Here is a 22,195-nt window from a genome sequence, read left to right on the forward strand (position 1 = left end):
ATAAATGGTTACAAACCTCGAGAGCAAGTAGTGGGGTTGTACAGGAGTCAGGATGATCACGACGCTTTGCTGCTATATCCTCTAACATGTTTGCTCTTTCTTTTAATGAATCCCTCTCATGAAGATAAAAAAGGCTGCAGCCAGATTGTCTGAATATTTTTTTTTCCTTTAATCCGTCAGTCCAGACTTTGTGGCAGGGGGGGAGGTACACCTACTTGCTCGCTCACGTTCCCTTCTTTACTAAACTAGAAAGCAGGAAGTTACCACCCTGAAGTATCACGCAACAAGGGAGGAGAACCTGACCTGTCCCCTCCTTACTAGGGCAGGTAAAGCTGGTGAGATAGAAGCTGACATCATGGCATTCGATGCTAGTGCACAGCAGCTGAGAGGATGTAGTTCTCATGAACCTAAACTGCTCGAGTGAGAGAAAGGTAATTCTTCCTTTCCCAACCCCCTCAACCAAGCTAGTTCTGCTCCTCCTCTTCCTATAGAAGACACTGAAGCTTTGCCTTTTTTTTCTGACTGTTGCTTCTTCTTGTGCAACAGAGCAAAGATTAAACTGGGAGGGAAAAAGAAATAGGCTTTCTTCATCTATTTTCCCACAACGCATGATGCACTTGACAGCGTCAAGCTTTATAGATGAAGGTCAGAATAAGAGAGAAAATCAGTGATATTTGTTGTAATCTCAGAAATAAAACACAATAGAGACGGACCCGGAGACAACAGAGAGGGCTATTACAAGTCCACACAAAAACAGATCCATCAGAGTTGTTGAAAGCCGTAATAAGGTTTAGAAATAATTAGAAAATGTCATTAGGTCAATAGGACAAAAACATTTGGGTAACCCAAGCACTTTACTACAACAGTCACTGTCAATACAGGCTTTCAGGACAATGCCCACTGTTTTGCACTGCCTGACAGACCACTAGTAAGAAGCACAGACAGAGCCATAGTTTATTTGCTCCCTCCCTCCTCTTGTTGGAAAAGAATGCTAGAATGAAAGTTCCCTGCCCCCCAAACACAGCACAACATTGCAGGAGAAACCAGTAATACCACTGTTGGATAAGTGCAATCCCACAAAGGCCAGTCACAGGGATTCACTACAATAATACAGCAACTTTCTACAATTCTGGACTTTTAATACAAATAAAACAATTCTCTTAATACACAAAAGATGGACAATTCTAGAAAGCCCAAAAGCAGCTGTGTACTACAGACTACAGTCAAAATATGCACCACCCTATTCTCTAATGGAGAAATATTAAGATTTGAGAGTCCTCAGTGGTTGATACCCTTTATATTCTCTAATGGGCAAGATGTACCCCATTAACATGCCACAATTTATTTTTGCTCCCGGACCACATTCAAAACTTTGGCCTCATTCAGACTTCAATTTTTCTTGTACAAGTGCTATCTGTGTTTTTCACAGATAGTACTCATACCCATTTATTACGAGTTGCTTAAATAGTGCCATCATATTCCATAGCACTTTACAGACATTATCATCGCTGTCCCCATTGGGGCTCACAATCTACATTCCCCATCAGTATGTCTTTGGAGTGTGGGAGGAAACCTACACAAACAGGGAAAAAATACAAACTCCTTGCAGGTGTTTCCTTGGTGGGATTTGAACTCAGGACCCCAGCGCTGCAAAGCAACAGTGCTAACCACTGAGCCACTGTACTGCCCATGATAGTCCATAGTTCAAATTTTTTTCCTCATACCATTGATCAGTGACAAATCAAATAGATGTGTCTTATTTTGATCCAATTTCAGATCAGAATTGGCAATGCAATTCTATGGGACCAAGAAAAAAAAAAATAAAAAAAAATCAGACTGCATTTGGATGCCGGAGTGCGGTCCGATTTTTACGAGCTGTTAAATAGTACAAGGTGGGGAAGAAACTTTTTTTTTTTTCCCATGTATGAAAAATCTGGTGACGCCTGGACCAAATTCAACTCTGATCAAACTTGGTCCATTTTTCTCTATGTAAAAAAACAATTAAGTGTGAATGAGGCTTAAGTGGGAAGCACCATTAGGTTAGGTTCCCACGATGAGTTTTTGATGCTGCTTATATTTGCTGCAGCTCCAGCAAAGTGAATAGGATTTATAGAAATCTTGAGTCCACAGTGTATTTTATTTACTCAGCGTAAACTGACCTGCGGTGCGTGTTTCAAATCTGCAACATGTCAATTTCTCTTCATGGTACATTGTTTTATGAACCGATTTTTCCCATAGAAATTCATTAGATGTAGAAAATTCCCAAGTAAAAATAAAATGCATGTAATCTGCACATGACCATATCAATAAAGTTTTGTCAAAGCCAAATACCAGGAAGTATCAAAAGCAAAGCAACTTTATTTAAAACATGACATGCCACAAAGACTATAAACATATGTAAAAAAAAGTGCACTCAAAAATGAAATGAAAAAAAAAACAAACAAAACACAATCTAATGGTGCAACATCTAAAACTCACCAAATACTTATTATGGGAACGCAATCAAAGGGTATGTTCACACGTGGAATTTTTGCAGTGGTTTTTTTTTTTAATGGAAGCTTTTTTTTCCATGACAAAAACACTGCATTTTACAGTACCAGTAAAGTGAATGAGATATAAAAAAATATCATGCACACGCTAGGTTTTCTCTGCCATTTTTTAAGCAGCTGGACGATTTTTTTTTTTAAATCTGCAGCATGTCAATATTTCAGCACTTTTGTAATGTTTTTCACCCATTTTGATGAATGGAAGAAAGGCAAGTAAGAAAATCTGGAAATACAAACATAAAAATATTGCAAAATTGCTGATTTTTGGAGCAGATAATTAAAACACAATGTGTGGATGCACCCTTGGGGTACCCCATTGGGTACATTCACACAGTTTTTTGTACATGGTTTTGCTACTTATTCTTTGTTGATAAATGTGCGACAACTCCCATTGTTATAACTGGGAACTCAGTGCTGACGTTCATACGTCCAGGGATTCTTCTACCATTTATTTGGGAACTACTTCAATAAGTAACAAGTCTATTACTAATAGAGCAAAGCCGCATGAGCACCGCAGCAATTCAAGCTGCAAATTCCTGGTAGAAACCCAAGGGTGAACCTAAGATTTCAGCCATGTATTCTGCAAATACATCAATGTGAATTCGTTCTTCATTTTGCAGCTCCTTCGGTTATTTCTCCTCTAATAACAGTACGGCTCAACACGATTCACTGTGTGTGATAGAAGTTCGGGATCGTTGACAATCTATAGCAAAATCTGTTATACATGCACATTTTGCAGCCGCTGTGCAGTGAAATTTGATGCAAAAATTCCTCTCTGTCAGCAGGTAGCCTTAGTATTTCCTGTGGCTCAAACACCATTTGTTGTGCCTGAAAGTGGTTCATAGTCCAATACAAGTGCAAACTGACCTTATAGGAGTCTCTTAGTATGCACTCTACAGAGCAATGTTAAGGCCATGTTCACACGTTCAGTATTTTACATCGGTAAGCTATAACCAGGAGTTGAACAGAGGTAAAAGTATAATAAATACAGAAGTGCTGACGTGTTTCTATCACCCACTCCTGGTTTTGGATTACAAATACTGATGTAAAATACTGACCAAATACTGGATTGTGTGAACGAGACCTAAGGCTATGTGCCCACGTTGCGGAAATGAAGCGGAAAATTTGCGCTTCATTTCTGCATGTCCTTTCCCGGAAAAACGCATGTGGAATTTCGCAAGCGTTTATCGCGCGTTTTCGACATGCGGAATTGCCTTGCATTTTTTATTGCATTGAAAAGGCAATTCCGCATGCGGAAACGCAAAATTAATTGACATGCTGCGGATTTTTGTGCGCATCAAAAACGCTGCGGAAAAATCCGCAGCATGGGCATAGAACTTGCGGATTCTCATTGGGGACCATGGGGTGCGAATTACCAAGCTGTTTACAAGCGTTTCCGCTGCGGAAATTCCGCATCAAATACACTTTTAAAACGCTACGTGGGCACATACACTTAGAAGAGCAATTTCACTGAAATCTCCTTAAGGTTATGTTCCCATGATGACTTTTTGATGTTGCAGTTTTTCTGCACCTATTAAGTAAATTAGGTTACTTGCATTTGAGTTCTTTTTATTACATTTTTTGGACGCTTTTTCTCTCTAGTTGGCATGTCATTTTTAAATAAAATTGCTTTGTTTTAGATACTTCCTGGTATTTGGCTTTGACAAAACTTTATCGGTACAGCCATGTATGGATTACATGCGTTTTTGAGGTATTTCCGCTGCGGAAATACCCTAAAAATGAATGTGCGTTTGTTACCTGTGGATTTTGCGCATGTAATTCAAGTCTATGGAGAAAATTAGCACAGAAAACTCAGAGTACCAGCAAGAGAACTTGACATGTTGGAGATTTGATAAAAACACCATAGGTCAATTTACACTGAGTAAAAAAGCAGCTCAGTGGGCAGGATATTTCTATAAATCCCAACCACTTTGCTGGAACGGTGTTAAAAACTCACCAAAAAAAAATTGGCAAAGCTCAGTGCTTGCAAGCAATGTATGAGAATCAGAATCAAATCCAGAGCAGATCGAGGATTACAATATCTTGTGATTTGAAAAACGCTATTTACATGTCTAGCTTTATGGGAATATGTACCTAAAATCCTCAAAAAACATTAGCAATCCAATATTTCCAAAAACCACAATAGGAGTACATATATATATATTTCACCAAGAAGGAGAGGGATGGGATGCTACGACAGATGACCTGGCCTCCACAGTCACCAGACCTGAACCCAATCAAGATGGTTTGGGGTGAGCTGGACCGCAGAGTGAAGGCAAAAGGGTCAACAAGTGCTAAACATCTCTGGGAACTCCTTCAAGATTGTTGGAAGACCATTTCCGGTGACTACCTCTTGAAGCTCATCAAGAGAATGCCAAGAGTGTGCTAAGCAGTCATCAAAGCAAATGGTGGCTACTTTGAAGAACCTAGAATATAAGACATATTTTCAGTTGTTTCACACTTTTTTGTTAAGTACAGTGCCTACAAGTAGTATTCAACCCCCTGCAGATTTAGCTGGTTGACACATGCGGAATTAACTTGGCATTGTGACATTTGTACTGTAGATCAGCCTGGAAGTGGGAAATGCACTGCAGCAAATTTTTTTTTTTTTTTTTTTAAAACATTAAAAGTTAATTCAGAGTGTCATTTATTATTCAACCCCTCAAACCACAAGAATTCTGTTTGGTCCCCCAAAAGTATTAAGAAGTAGTTCAGGCACCAAGAATAATGAGCTTCACATGTGTGGATTAAAGATCTCTTTTGCCAGCCTTTTCTGACTATTTAAGACCCTCCCCAAACTTGTGAACAGCACTCAGACATGGTCAACATGGGAAAGACAAAGGAGCATTCCAAGGCCATCAGAGACAAGATCGTGGAGGGTCACAAGGCTGGCAAGGGGTACAAAACCCTTTCCAAGGAGTTGGGCCTACCTGTCTCCACTGTTGGGAGCATCATCCGTAAGTGGAAGGCTTATGGAACTACTATTAGCCTTCCTCGGCCAGGACAGCCTTTGAAAGTGTCCTCCCATGCCGAGGCCAGGCTTGTCCGAAGAGTCAAGGCTAACTCAAGGACAACAAGGAAGGAGCTCCGGGAAGATCTCATGGCAGTGGGGACATTGGTTTCAGTCAATACCATAAGTAACGTACTCCACCGCAATGGTCTCCGTTCCAGACGAGACCGTAAGGTACCTTTACTTTCAAAGCGTCATGTCAAGGCTCGTCTACAGTTTGCTCATGATCACTTGGAGGACTCTGAGACAGACTGGTTCAAGGTTCTATGGTCTGATGAGACCAAGATCGAGATCTTTGGTGCCAACCACACACGTGACGTTTGGAGACTGGATGGCACTGCATACGACCCCAAGAATACCATCCCTACAGTCAAGCATGGTGGTGGCAGCATCATGCTGTGGGGCTGTTTCTCTGCCAAGGGGCCTGGCCATCTGGTCCGCATCCATGGGAAGATGGATAGCACGGCCTACCTGGAGATTTTGGCCAAGAACCTCCGCTCCTCCATCAAGGATCTTAAGATGGGTCGTAATTTCATCTTCCAACAAGACAACGACCCAAAGCACACAGCCAAGAAAACCAAGGCCTGGTTCAATAGGGAAAAAGTCAAGGTGTTGGAGTGGCCTAGTCAGTCTCCTGACCTTAACCCAATTGAAAACTTGTGGAAGGAGCTCAAGAATAAAGTCCACATGAGACACCCAAAGAACCTAGATAACTTGGAGAAGATCTGCATGGAGGAGTGGGCCAAGATAACTCCACAGACCTGTGCCGGCCTGATCAGGTCTTATAAAAGACGATTATTAGCTGTAATTGCAAACAAGGGTTATTCCACAAAATATTAAACATAGGGGTTGTATAATAATTGACCCACACTTTTATGTTTAAAATGTAATAAAATTCAACTGAGCAACATAACTTTTTGGTTTGTAAGATTTATGCTTCTGTTCATAAAACCTACTCTCGTTTGCAGTTTGAAGGCTCTAACTTATTTGCATCTTATCAAACCAGCTAAATCTGCAGGGGGTTGAATACTACTTGTAGGCACTGTATATAATTCCACATGTGTTAATTCATAGTTTTGATGCCTTCAGTGTGAATGTACAATTTTCATAGTCATGAAAATACAGAAAAATCTTTAAATGAGGTGTGTCCAAACTTTTGGTCTGTACTGATATATATATATATATATATATATATATATATATATATATATATATATTAGTTAGTTAGTACATACATACATTACACACACGTTTAATCAGCTGAGAGAAGACATTGAGCTCAATGTCACCTTTTAACTCCAAGCTATAATGTATTCAAAGCGATGCTGATCAACAACAGTAGCCAGAAGGAGGTATTTGCTGCTGTTCTGCACAGGGACAAGAGCTTTATATATTAGGGTGAAAAAAAAGCAAAAAAAAAAAGCTTTGTCGCAGCAATAAAAAATACGCACATTTGGGAACAGTGAACACAAAACACTTAGAACAGAAAAATATAATAAACAATTAAAAGCACATTGCAGATGTCACCATGTTACACCAGTTATAGTGGGCAACAAGGTCAGAACAGAAAATACAGTCATGGCAGTGAAGACTTCAATATATAACCAGATATTCATAGTAAAGGCTATTCATTAACCCTATCATGACTGATCAATTTGACTTTTTTTGTGCTTGGGCTTTTTCCACTCCCCTTCTTCCGGGAGCTAGAACTTTCTTATTTTCCATCCACATAACTGAACGAGGGCTTGTTTTTTTGCAGGACGAGTTGTAATTTTGAATTACACCATACAACGTACTGAACTAAAAATAATAAAAAAAAAAAAAGTAAGAACTTCCAAGCGGGATGTAATGGAAAAAAAATCTGATCGTGAGGAAATCTTGCACGTGCGCATAAAGGCACTTGAAATCTGTGCCCATAGAGGGGCGCTACACTGCAGATGCACGGAGGGGAGATTTCTGTGCACACGCGAGATTTCTACAGCAATGGCTGACATCGCAGGAACGGGGAAGGGATTATAGGAGGCGCAAAATAGGAAAATGGAGCGTGGAGCCAAATCTACTGGCCCATAGTTTGGAACAAGTAATTTACATAGCAAGATAAAAGAGGATTCCTCTGGCAGCAGATGAAAGACATAAAGGTATTACTTTGTTCATTATTCTATGACCTGTATGCCCATATAAATGGTTTAGATGAGTTAAATCGGATGACAGATTCCCTTTAAATAAAACAAATCCAACCATCCTGTTTGAACATTTTTTGAGGGATATTATAGCCAGATTAAAAAAAAAAATTGCTAATAAATGAACACAATAACAATAAAGATGAAAAAATATGTCCTAAATATTTGCAACATTGATCATTTATACGTTCTGACTACGGCTCATCAAAATTCTGTGTATTTGTTACATTTTTTTCACTACAGATTACAAAACAAAAATTTGCAACAAACTGTACAATATCAGTGACTCGCACTTCACTTAATATATTATTTCTATGGGAAAAAAAGTCAAAGAATAATTTCTTGATCGTTTCGTGGTGATTGTTGCTGGCAATTTTTTTGCTCCCGCATGTAACATGTTAAAGTTTCCTTCTCCTCATAGTAATGTAACCTTATAGGAAAGTACAACGTGCCGCAGTTCTAACATATTTAAACAAAAATATAGAAGTCATTTAATCTGTGTCAAATATTCTATTGTGACGAATCCTTTAAATAAAACTTCTAGTAGCTATTAAATGTGGGAAATAGAAACCTTAAAGTTAACACAATTTTTTTTTTTACAAAATAGTTTATGATCAGCCGAGTGTTACATGTACTGTACATTTCCTTGTTCTATCACAGATACATAAAATGTGAATGTTGGGTCCCCGGAAATGATAATTTGTACATAGAGTTTGGCAGGGCAGAGATGAATGTCTAAAGATAAACAGGTTCTACCGCATGTTAAAGAAGGAAGTGGCACACTTCCTAACCTCATACTAGCGTCATGTCAGGGTGTATCCTTGTTCACGAGGTGCATCTGAGAGGCAAAACAGTTTGAGGAAGAGTTATATCTCAAGCAACCTTGAACTTCAGTCGGATCTTCCATTAATCTACAGTCTATAGAGCCTGAAAGTTGTCTAGAAATAGGAAGCCACCAAAGGCCCTGCCAAGTAACACCTAAGATGTCTACGGTTAGCCATGTGTACTCAAATGCATATAAAAATTAAAAAAAAATAAAAATACCAGTCACACAAAAAATTTGTATCCTTTAGAACGGGGAGGATTTTGGTTGTATATACGAGAGCATCAGCGCTTTTCTGTAATCTACTCATAAAATACTGAAGGCTGTATGTACATCTATACCACTTTTTCACTCCATCTGTCCTTGATATATTGCATTGATGGCCATGTTGTTCATAGTTTCCAACACTAGGCCTTCATTTTCATTCTTTCGATAGGCTCCTATGCAGATCTATATGTCTCCATGGTAACAGACAACAAAAACTCAGCAAAGTGTTATCCTGCAGACATAATCCCCTTTTTTAATACAATGCAAGAGGGTAAAATCGCTGTGGAGTCCACAATAATTTTTGTAGCTGGGGATATCACCTTGGGAAAATACACTTATGACAAGAAGCTTTCCATTAGGGAGAAAAATGAGCTACACAGGAAGACATTTACATTTGTGAAGCATGTTTAAATAATTTATTTATACAAAATAAAGCAATTTTTGATCAGGTTCTTTTTGTTTAGATCACACTTCACACCAAATAACCTTTTGAGTGAATGCTCCAGGTTTTTACTTTTGTCAATACCCAGTGTGTGTAGGTTATTTTGTTAAATATATATAATAAAGTGTTATTTGAAAGAATTTTGATTTTTCAAGTTTTTTTTGTAGTGGGGGCTTTATTTATTTTTCAAATTATATTATATATACACATACACACATTTTGTTTGCCTTCTCCAAGAGATCACAAAAGACATGTTGGAAACATTTTTTTCCACTGTAACTGGGGCATTCATGGGAACCCCAGTTGCAGGGGAAAGGGAAAACAGCCCCATACTTTGCCACATGTCATTGGCAGAGCTGATTATGGTCTGCTAGGACCTAGCAGTCCATAATCATCGACAGGTCTGCATAGTGCCCATTGAGAAATTTGTGGCTTGAGAGAAGAGAAGACAGAAGCAGTGATAAACCACTTCTGTCTTCACTTCGGGGTCCCCAACTGTTTCTGACAGCTGGAGACCCAACCTGCTCTTGCTAGATGGCAGGAGCTTTAATCCAGTGTCATAAATTTACAATGGCGCATGATTTGAGCCCAGGACCAAGAGTTGTAAATTTATGGCGCTTGTTTGTTATCTGGTTAAAATATGTGCATAACTGATATGTTCACGTAAATAGATCCAGGTTAACATTAGCTCGATATAAAAATAAAAAATAAAACAAGACAGATCCAATACTAACGGTGAATATGTTCATGTGAAAGAGACCTAAAGCTGAATTTAAACTGCAAGTGAAATGCTTGTGATGTACGTGCCAAAAAAAGTATGACCTATAGATACATTTGGACAGTATACTAGTTTCTAAACTCAACTAAAAAGTATTTTTCTTTCCCCACAATGAGCATCAATTATACAGCAAAAATATAAGCATCCAACCAATCTACCAATATGCCGAGTGTCAACCAAGGCCTCATTCAGATGTCAGTTTTTCACGTAACCATTAGAATCTATGGTAATGTTCATGTTTTTTTCTGGACAGGTCGATTCACAGACAATAAATGGATGAAAATTAAATTTGGCTGATGAAAAATGGTTCGTTTTTTCTAACAACTAGCAGAAATCAAAAATAATAATTAAAAAAAAAATGTCTGCATGAGACTTTAGTTCTACAAGCACAATTTGTGCACAGACTTTTACTCAGTGTGACCTTGAAAAAGCAAAATTTCTACGATAGAGGATAGACTTTCAAGTTCTAGTAATATCCTGCCATATCAAACGGCAACGTCATTGTCAATAGACAATTTAGGACGTAAGATTGAGTATCAGCAACTGTGAACACAACTTTTAACAAGTTCAGAAAAGTACATGCACCTTTGCCAGTCAGTCTTGTTATTCCACATTCCAAATATGAGAACTTTTATCTGTAAAAATAGTGCATCATTTATACAAGTCACTGATGCAGCACAGGAATAGATTCACATGCCATATTATCAACCACAAATCCTCCTCTCCCACCTACTAATTTGTATTCACTATTCTTCTGCCACCATGACAAGGATTGAAAATATTCAAGCAGAATAAATCTAAAAGATGTTAAAAAGACAATAAAAATAAAGACAATGGTTCATGGTCTTGCAGTAAGATTTTTTTTCCCAACATACTTCTTTGCCAAGTGATGCATCCTTGTCTGCAGTGCAGTATTTAGGTGCTGATGACAAACAGCCTTATAAAGACAATATTCCTCACAGTGGCCAAGCAACGCAAGACTAACAGCCTAACAGGTTTGGCAACATCACCCAAACAATATTTGCTAACACGGAAACTTCTACATAATGATTTCATTTCCATTTGATATATCAAAGGAAGAGGTGCTAAGAAAAACAAAAAAGGATGGGGTAAAGGAAAGCAAAAAAAGTCAAGTAGCCTCTAAGTCACTAGGAGATGTAGCTCTGATCACAAAAAAAACAAAAACAATAATCCCACACAGATCATTATTTAATGCCCTTCATAATTGCTTATAAAATCCAGATCACATATAAGTGCTTTTTATTATTATTCACATCTTTTGTGATTCGGGTTGTATGTTTTTCATATTTATTTATGATTTTTTGTTAAAGCAATATAGTTTTTTTTTTTGTAGAAATATGGAACAATAAAAAAAAGGAACAAGTAACCACAGATGAAATATTTAAACATGGAACATGAGAAAAGGGGGCACACCAAGCGAAACAGGGTCTTATCCAAGGGAGGAATAAGGTATTGGCTGTATTGAGGAACTGCTCACCTGTCGAGGTGGTGTAAACCCACAACAGAGGAATCAGGATGAATCAGCTGCTGCAGCACACTTGGATCGGGAGTCCCGTTGTAACAATCAATTTGTAGGAGAATGAGGGTGATGGTAATTTTACTACCGCGGTTCTCCTGTGGAACAAATTAGTTTAACCTCGAAACATGTAGAGAATAATCCGCTTGATCTTATCATTACTGCTCTCCCCGGTCTCTTGATATCTACATCGGCAGCGCAGACTATCACCCTCATACTCCTACAAATTGAACATCCAATTTTACATTCAACCAAAAAATCTGTACGAAGATAGTTTTTTGCCACGGACTTGAAGTAATTCTGCATGAAAATCAAAACGTGGATTTGTAGAGGATTTTACCCTATGCCTATTCTGCTGTCAAATCTGGACAGAAAATCTCCAACATATCCCCTCTGTGTGAACATAAAAATTAAAGTACTTTACCTGTACCCTTCTGTTCATGCAGGGATCTGATTGTTAGCAGGCTAGGAAAGTGTTTTTTTTCTCTGCCCTGAATGGAATGTCACAGGCCTATTATATAACAATACCAATTTTAAACCTTTCATGCAACTATATTTCAGATGTTTTTTTCTGTTTGTTGATCATGGTCCAAGCCCATAAAAAATGAACTTTCACATTTTTTACCTACCACAGGACAGATGATAAATGTATACGCTGAACACAACGGACCTCCCCCGGAACGCTGAATATTGCAACTGACTTATCAGTGTTCAGCATTCAGCACCGGACACTAACTGTCCGGTAGGAACGCCGATTAAAGTTCCGGTCAACTCATCCCTAAAAATAACAACTTATCGGTGGGGATGCTAGTTTTTAGGCTCCCATGAGTCTGACATTGATGGCCTATCCTAAAGGCCACCATACAAAGACTAATGGCGGCCGAACTCGCAGATACTATGTGTATATGGACACCGGCCAACTGATCGTCGAGGAACAAGTTGATGGCGCCTGTCCGATTTTAGACTGCCGATCGCATTGTCCTTCCAGAGATAAGCCAGTGGCAAAGATATCTGTTGGGGCTTTCTCATAGAGAACACAGGAGCGCTCGGCCAAACAAGTGTTCCTGTGTATGGGAGAAACGGATGAACAACTGGCATCCTTCGGCCGAGAGTCATGTAATGTGTATGGGGCTTAAGGATTGGTTACCAATGTTATATGCCCAGACCTTTTGAAAACACTAACAATAGAGCAACTCAGTGACTAACTAAGATACAAACAGTGACATCGCCAGTATCTAAATAACTCTACCGAATCCCCCAAAATAGAAATATTGCAATATTTAGGTCCCTATAAAATAAAATTAACAGTGGCCAAGGCGCAAGTTAGTAAAGCATCTGCACATCACTCAAGACATGTGGTAGGGTGTGAAAAGAACGACACGTTAATCATCGTCCCTATTTACAGCATCCATGAAAAAATACATGTGATCGCTGCAGCCGCTTAGGTCACCGCTGCAGACAGTTATCACATGCCAAGATAGTACAAAATCCCAAAACACAAATGCAAGAAGCACAATTGGACTCCACACTTCGCTGTCCTTACTGGTTTACAAGCCTCCATAAAAATAAAAATGCCATACGATATCAGCTTTCGCTGAAATCAGACTCCTATTTTCAAGTTCCAAACAACACAGCAATAAAGTGCAAAGTTTTCACTCCTAATTAGCCTTTTCCAACCATTCTTATATCCAGTGCAGTGCCATAGATTAATAATGTGGGTGTAATAGTACAGTATATACCCCAGTCCCTATTAGTTCACAAGAACGTATATATAAATAAATATATATATTGATATATATACAGTACAGACCAAAAGTTTGGACACACCTTCTCATTTAAAGATTTTTCTGTATTTTCATGACTATGAAAATTGTACATTCACATTGAAGGCATCAAAACTATGAATTAACACATGTGGAATTATATACTTAACAAAAAAGTGTAAAACAACTGAAAATATGTCTTATATTCTAGGTTCTTCAAAGTAGCCACCTTTTGCTTTGATGACTGCTTTGCACACTCTTGGCATTCTCTTGATGAGCTTCAAGAGGTAGTCACCGGAAATGGTTTTCACTTCACAGGTGTGCCCTGTCAGGTTTAATAAGTGGGATTTCTTGCCTTATAAATGGGGTTGGGACCATCAGTTGTGTTGTGCAGAAGTCTGGTGGATACACAGCTGATAGTCCTACTGAATAGACTGTTAGAATTTGTATTATGGTAAGAAAAAAGCAGCTAAGTAAAGAAAAACAAGTGGCCATCATTACTTTAAGAAATGAAGGTCAGTCAGTCCGAAAAATTGGGCAAACTTTGAAAGTGTCCCCAAGTGCAGTTGCAAAAACCATCAAGCGCTACAAAGAAACTGGCTCACATGAGGACCGCCCCAGGAAAGGAAGACCAAGAGTCACCTCTGCTTCTGAGGATAAGTTTATCCGAGTCACCAGCCTCAGAAATCGCAGGTTAACAGCAGCTCAGATTAGACACCAGGTCAATGCCACACAGAGTTCTAGCAGCAGACACATCTCTTCAACAACTGTTAAGAGGAGACTTTGTACAGCAGGCCTTCATGGTAAAATAGCTGCAAGGAAACCACTGCTAAGGACAGGCAACAAGCAGAAGAGACTTGTTTGGGCTAAAGAACACAAGGAAAGGACATTAGACCAGTGGAAATCTGTGCTTTGGTCTGATGAGTCCAAATTTGAGATCTTTTGTTCCAAACACCGTGTCTTTGTGCGACACAGAAAAGGTGAACGGATGGACTCTACATGCCTGGTTCCCACCGTGAAGCATGGAGGAGGAGGTGTGATGGTGTGGGGGTGATTTGCTGGTGACACTGTTGGGGATTTATTCAAAATTGAAGGCATGCTGAACCAGCATGGCTACCACAGCATCTTGCAGCGGCATGCTATTCCATCCGGTTTGCGTTTAGTTGGACCATCATTTTTTTTTTCAACAGGACAATGACCCCAAACACACCTCCAGGCTGTGCAAGGGCTATTTCACCAAGGAGGAGAGTGATGGGGTGCTACGCCAGATGACCTGGCCTCCACAGTTACCAGACTTGAACCCTATTGAGATGGTTTGGGGTGAGCTGGACCGCAGAGTGAAGGCAAAAGGGCCAACAAGTGCTAAGCATCTCTGGGAACTCCTCCAAGATTGTTGGAAGACCATTTCCATTGACTACCTCTTGAAGTTCATCAAGAGAATGCCAAGAGTGTGCAAAGCAGTCAAAGCAAAAGGTGGCTACTTTGAAGAACCTAGAATATAAGACATATTTTCAGTTGTTTCACACTTTTTTGTTAAGAATATAATTCCACATGTGCTAATTCATAGTTTTGATGCCTTCAGTGTGAATGTACAATTTTCATAGTCATGAAAATACATAAAAATCTTTAAATGAGAAGGTGTGTCCAAACTTTTGGTCTGTACTGTGATATATATATATACATATATATACACACACACACACACACAGTTATATGAAAAAGTTTGGGCACCCCTATTAATCTTAAGCTTAATATTTTATAAAAATTGGTGTTTTTGCAACACCTATTTCAGTTTGATATATGTAATAACTGTTGGACACAGTAATGTTTCTCCACTGAAATGAGGTTTATTGTACTAACAGAAAATGTGCAATCTGCATTCAAACAAAATTTGACTGGTGCATAAGTATGGGCACCTCACCAGAAAAGTGACATTAATATTTAGTAGATCCTCCTTTTGCAAAAATAACAGCCTCTAGTCGCTTCCTGTAGCTTTTAATGAGTTCCTGGATCCTGGATGAAGGTATTTTTGACCACTCCTCTTTACAAAACAATTCCAGTTCAGTTAAGTTTGATGGTCGCCCAGCATGGACAGCCCTCTTCAAATGATCCCACAGATGTTCAATGATATTCAGGTGTGGGGACTGGGATGGCCATTCCAGAACATTGTAATTGTTCCTCTGCATGAATGCCTGAGTAGATTTGGAGCGGTGTTTTGGATCATTGTCTTGCTGAAAGATCCATCCCCTGCGTAACTTCAACTTTATCACTGATTCTTGAACATTATTGTCAAGAATCTGCTGATACTGAGTGGAATCCATGCGTCCCTCAACTTTAACAAGATTCCCGGTGCCGGCATTGGCCACACAGCCCCAGAGCATGATGGAACCTCCACCAAATTTTACTGTGGGTAGCAAGTGTTTTTCTTGGAATGCTGTGTTTTTTTGCCGCCATGCATAACGCCTTTTTGTATGACCAAACAACTCAATCTTGGTTTCATCAGTCCACAGGACCTTCTTCCAAAAAGAAATTGGCTTCTCCAAATGTGCTTTTGCATACCTCAGCCGACTCTGTTTGTGACGTGCTTGCAGAAACGGCTTCTTTCGCATCACTCTCCCATACAGCTTCTCCTTGTGCAAAGTGCGTTGTATAGTTGACCGATGCACAGTGACACCATCTGCATGCAGCAAGTTGATGCTGCAGCTCTCTGGAGGTGGTCTGAGGATTGTCCTTGACTGATCTCACCATTCTTCTTCTCTGCCTTTCTTATGTTTTTCTTGGCCTGCCACTTCTGGCCTTAACAAGAACTGTCCCTGTGTTCTTCCATTTCCTTACTATGTTCCTCACAGTGGAAACTGACAGGTTAAATCTCTGAGACAGCTTTTTGTATCCTTCCCCTGAACAACTATGTTGAATAATCTTTGTTTTCAGATCATTTGACAGTTGTTTTGAGGAGCCCATGATGCCACTCTTCAGAGGAGATTCAAACAGGAGAACAACTTGCAAGTGGCCACTTTAAGTAGCTTTTCTCATGATTGCATACACATAGCTATGAAGTTCAAAGCTCAATGAGGTTACAAAACCAAAAAAAGTGCTTTAGTAAGTCAGTAAAAAGTAGGTAGGAGTATTTAAAACAAGAAAATGATAAGGGTGCCCATACTTATGCACCTGTCAAATTTTGTTTGAATGCAGATTGCACATTTTCTGTTAGTACAATAAACCTAATTTCAAGGCAGAAACATTACTGTGTCCAACAGTTATTACATATATCAAACTGAAATAGCTGTTGCAAAAACACCAATTTTTATAAAACATTAAGCTTAAGATTAATAGGGGTGCCCAAACTTTTTGATATAACTGTAATATATATATATATATATATATATATATATATATATATATATATATATATATATATATCTCTCTCAAAGAATCTGATTTCCATCCAGAGAAAAAAAAAAACATGATTTTTCAGCTGTATTGACAGTGTGTGTATCTTACATACGTTTTTACACATCAGCAGTTAATAAACTTTACAAGCCCTAATACGCGTACAGTTCCTGAGTTAATAACGGCAATGAATCAGAAAACTCAGATGCTAGATGGATGATCCATATGGGATCTGATTTTTTTGCGCACTTATAGATTTGAATAGGCGAGTCTCATCAGAAATACGGAGGAGACTAGAGCACGTTGCGATTTATTTCACGTGGATCTTTGGTCCACGTGAAAAAAACATCATCTGAACAGTCCGACTGCGTAACAGTGGTCCAAGTGCTGTCCTTATGGTGTTGTTTTTTTTTTTTTTTCACAGACAGCATTCGGACAGAAAATACAATCGTGTGAACATAACCTAAGACAGGGTAGGGGCTGCTCTCACATAATACAGTGACAACTGCTGTACTAAACAGGGGGCCTAATCTCACAGAATACGGAGAGACAAGTGCCATAGTATACGGGGAGGAGGGGGCTAATCTCACAGAATACAGAGAGACAAGTGCCATAGTATACGGGGAGGAGGGGGCTAATCTCACAGAATAGGGAGAGACAAGTGCCATAGTATACGGGGAGGAGGGGGCTAATCTCACAGAATACGGAGAGACAAGTGCCATAGTATACGGGGAGGAGGGGGCTAATCTCACAGAATACGGAGAGACAAGTGCCATAGTATACGGGGAGGAGGGGGCTAATCTCACAGAATACGGAGAGACAAGTGCCATAGTATACGGGGAGGAGGGGGCTAATCTCACAGAATACGGAGAGACAAGTGCCATAGTATACGGGGAGGAGGGGGCTAATCTCACAGAATACGGAGAGACAAGTGCCATAGTATACGGGGAGGAGGGGGCTAATCTCACAGAATACGGAGACAAGTGCCATAGTATACGGGGAGGAGGGGGCTAATCTCAGAATACAAAAACAAGTGCCATAGTAATCACAGGGCGCTGGGGGGGGGGGGCTAATGTCACAGAATATGGAGTGACAAGTGCTATAGTGTATGGGAAGGAGGGGACCTAATCTTTCAGAACATTCAGTGACCAGTGCCATAGTAATCAGAGAGTGGAGGGGGGGGCTAATCTCAGATTACAGAGTGACTGGTACCCTGGTAAACAGGGGATGGGGGGCGATAGTCCCACAGAATAAGGAGTGACCAGTGCCTCAGTAACCAGAGAGAGAGGGGGGGGGGGTCACAGATTACATAGTAACCAGTACCATAGTAAAATAGTAAACAAGAGACAGGGGCTAATCTCAGAATACAGTCTGACTAGTGCTGTAGTATACAAGGGTGGGGGTCTAATCTCACAGATTAGGGGGTGACCAATACCATAGTAAACAATTGTTACAAAGTGTCTGCACACAAATACATCTGGCTTCCTGACAATATTGCCCCCCTTGTCTCACGGACACCACCATATCTGACACCATGGAGACAAGGACACGCAGTAGTAGCGGTCTCTCACCGCGTGGACTCACCTGATCGGCATCGCGTTCATTGACGGTGGGCAGTGGGGTCCGAGTGGACATTGTACTTAGTTATAGATCCGCTTTAAGAACAGCATTGGACAGGAGGAGGTCAGAAGGTGGGTGCTGTGATGGGGTATGGGGGGGTGGAGTGTTACAATTTTTGGTTTTATTATTGGACACACAGGGAGGAAGAGTTCTATTACAGGAGAACCCCTGTGGTCTCAGTCACACATTATAAAGGACAGGGGGCTTTCTGAGTCAGTACCTATCACTGCCCTGGTGATAGTGGTGGGCAGTAAGGGGACCCTGACTAGGCCCAGGCCAGTGAGTGGCGCACTAATGCTGGACACTACACTGTGGGAGGCGCACAGGTGCCCCCTGGTGGACAGGGCAGGTGTCACCGTCCCTCACCCTCAGGTGAGCCACACACATGCGCACTACACACCCTCCTGTAATTACGTCTTCCTGACACCACAGCCCGCAGGAGCACGCCCACTTCACCTCGGGAGTTACTGAGTAATGGAAGCAGCTGGGCCGCCGGACCGCACCAAAGGTGTCAGTCAGGTTGTGTGTGAGGCGGGGGCGGGAGAGTAAAGTAATGGTGAGGAGGGGGGTGGTGACACAGGTAGATTCTCCCGCCCAGGTCTGGCGCCTCCCCCTTCCCCCCCAGTGCGCGCTGTTGATCTCCCGCTCGCTTGCTCCAGGTGTGTCCCCGCTCTCGCAGCTCTCTATGGAGGGAGGAGGGGGGAGGGGCGCGCACGCACGCACGACCCCGGAGTCACCTGACTAGAGAGCGCGATGCTTCCTGCGCGCTGGAGGGCTGCGCGCGCATACCCGGACCTCTCCTCAGCGGCCGCGCTCTGCGCATGCGCCGCTGGCCGGTGTCATTACAGGAGCACGACCAGTAGATGGCGCTGGGACTGAAAAGTTGCAGAATCCGTTCCGGATTCCTTGTCAGTCCTAGTGCACACTGGGCATTAAACTCAGATAACATAACAATGTGAAAACGAACCTTGTGAACTTTTTTAAAGGACACGTACTTTTTTTTCCCTCTTCCTAGAGCCAAAACTTTTTGTTTTAAAACTTTTTCGTCCCCATAGGCGGAGGAGGTCTATTCCCACGTACCCATTAAAATGCTTTTGACTTTTTACACAGCCGTGGTTTTTTTTTCTCTTTGCAAGCAGACGTGTCTGTTTTTGATATGAGTCACAGATTGATATCTAAATGAGGCCTTAAAGGGTTGTCCAGGCTTGGGGGTACAAGTCTGCAGTCACATACAGTGAACCCTCACAGTACACACTGTTAGGATTGTCAGATGGATGTTAGTTGGTAAAAATTACATTGTACTCGCATGACACAACTCTGATTAGCGGTGTCGTAAGTACCCGGCGCCTGGGAATAGCAGAATTGTTCCTGCTATTCACAGTCGCCGGCATCGGATTCAAGTAATAATGGACTACTTCGCATCTGCGTGGCAACGTTTTTAGGAATTCACTGGTGAACGAGGGAGATTGTATTGGTCATTTTTCTAGTTTTTTACGTCTTTCAAGTTTCCATTTCTAGACTACGGTGGATTTCCTGGACTACAGTAGATTCCCTGGACTACGGCGGATTCCCAGGACTACAGCAGATTCCCTGAATTACAGCGGATTCCCAGGACTACGGCGGATTCCCAGGACTATGACGGATTCCCAGGACCACGGCGGATTCCCAGGACTACGGCGGATTCCCAGGACTATGGCGGATACCATGGACTATGACGGATTCCCAGGACTATGGCTGATTCCCAGGACTATGGCTGATTTCCAGGACTATGGCAGATTCCCTGGACTATGGCAGATACCCAGGACTATGGCGGATACCCAGGACTATGGCGGATACCCAGGACTATGGCGGATACCCAGGACTACGGCAGACCTGCACGGCTTTTTTTTTAAAATAAATTGGTGAACCAGGGAATGCAAGGGGAGTGTTTATTCAAATAAACTTTTTTTCTGTGTGTGTGTCTTTTTATTTTTAAATACTGATTTAGTAATGGGGGTGTCTGATAGATGCCTCTCCATTATTACCCCCAGGGCTTGATGCCAGTGGTGAATTTTGACAAATCACAGCTGACATCAAACCCAACGACCATTACCCCGATTGCCACCGCACCTGCTCAATCAGGAAAAGTGCCAGAATTGGTGCATCTAATGTGATGCGCCACTTCTGAGGCAGCCGCGGGCTGGTATTTTTAGGCTGGGCAGGGCCCAATAACCAGGGACCTTCCCAGCCTGACAATATCAGCCTGCAGCTGTATGCTTTACCGGTTATCAAAAATAGGGGGATCCTACTTCATTTTTTTAATTTATTTATTAATAAAAATGAAAGACACTAAAGCTTGCAAGTTTATTACATGTAGGGGGCTTACTGAAATTATATATCTACAGGATCTATATCTATTCTTTCTATCTCTCTATTCTGAAGGTTCTGGCTGTGAATTTACTGTACTTGGCTGATGAAATGTTGGGTTTCCTTTGTGATGTGTGCGTAAAAATCGGACGCCATACGCATGGTCTGTGTGCCGTCCTTTTTTTTTTTTTTTTCGCACCCATTGACTTGCATTAGTGAGCCAAGAAGTTCTTACCCCATTGAAAAAAAAATTAAGTCCTGAATAACTTCTTTAATGTTGCAACAACAAAAGTAAGTCCTGTCACATTGTTTTCCTTAGTGTGGCTGCCTGTCTATGTGCATAATAAGAAACTCAAATTAATCCATAACAAGCAGCTATATCATCCTCCTCTATAAAATTAAGGAGAAAAATCGGTATATTGATTTTACCAGCGAATAGACCAAAATGGCACAAGAGGTCAAATTCTGCCTGATCTGAGCACAAGACTCAACATTGCCATTTGCATGCTATAAATAATCAACTCCTTTCTTCTTACTGTTGGTATCTTCAGAAGAAAAGAGAATTTCACCAGATTTTGCACCCACTCTGGTAAAATAAAAGTAAAACCTGCATTTCTTATTGAAACCATCTAATTTGCTAATTATATGTTTGAGAAAAGTCTTATACTTTTAGTTACTGTCACTTTTTGTATTTTTTTTCTTAAATGATAGGTCCTTTTTAACACAGTTGACGTCTGGTAAAATCCTCATGGGCATCAGACATCAGACTGTGTTCACATGTCCATTTGTCATCCATCTGTAATGGATCCAGTATTTAAAAAAAAAAAAAATTAGAACCGGAGCAAAAACGGATGCAAAATTGACACCACCCGTTATGATCCATTTCCCTTAGTCTTTGATGTTAAAAATAATAATAATAATCCAGTTGCTGTTTTTTTTTAAAGGTTGGATGAAAATGTGCAGACTTCGTTTTATTGACCCAGCTAAAAAATACAGATTGCAGACAAATGGAAGCAAATTGAAGACATTTGATGACAATCCATTCCCATTCAAATGAGTGGATCCAATACTGGACCAAAAAATGGGAAAAACTGCTGGACATGTGAACAGTGCCTTAGGCACCAGGCAGTGGTCACATATTTTCAGAGCAGTAGTTAGATGTTTCCATACAGCAAATAAACAATCATTTATAGACTTCTACAACACCTAGAGTAGTGCTATATAGTCTAACAAGTCTCCGGATACATCATCACCAGTACATCTCTAGCCAATATGTCCCATCTATCCAAAATACATTCATATATTGCTATGGCATTTTTGGGGTATCTCCACATTATCAAAGTGTAAAAGTACTCTAATAAGTTCTAAAAACTTTTATGCTTACCCATATAGTATTTGTAGCCATTATCTCAGAAGACCACTTTCTTATTTTTTAACTCACCTCATAGAGGACCGACGGTGACCCCAGACAGATGCATGCCAGGCACCTATTT

General features: G+C 40.6%; 1 protein-coding gene across 7 annotated transcripts in view; it reads right to left on the reverse strand.

The window, feature by feature from the left end:
• The window catches only part of MARK2 (microtubule affinity regulating kinase 2), a 143,916-nt gene extending 124,768 nt beyond the window's left edge, over positions 1–19,148 (reverse strand). For 5 of the 7 annotated variants that reach the window (XM_073658552.1, XM_073658551.1, XM_073658548.1 and 2 more), the window contains exon 1: positions 17–453. In XM_073658552.1, coding sequence (XP_073514653.1) covers positions 17–88 — 72 coding nt within the window. In that variant the 5' untranslated portion in view covers positions 89–453. Of the gene's footprint in view, positions 1–16; positions 454–18,320 lie in introns of those variants that run through there. The other 2 variants (XM_073658545.1, XM_073658546.1) reach the window with 2 other exon arrangements.
• Positions 19,149–22,195: the final 3,047 nt, after the last annotated feature.

The sequence above is a fragment of the Phyllobates terribilis genome, unplaced genomic scaffold (assembly GCF_046119375.1).
Source record: "Phyllobates terribilis strain yellow unplaced genomic scaffold, ASM4611937v1 Scaffold_13__5_contigs__length_258822181, whole genome shotgun sequence".
In the NCBI taxonomy this organism is placed as follows: domain Eukaryota; kingdom Metazoa; phylum Chordata; class Amphibia; order Anura; family Dendrobatidae; genus Phyllobates; species Phyllobates terribilis.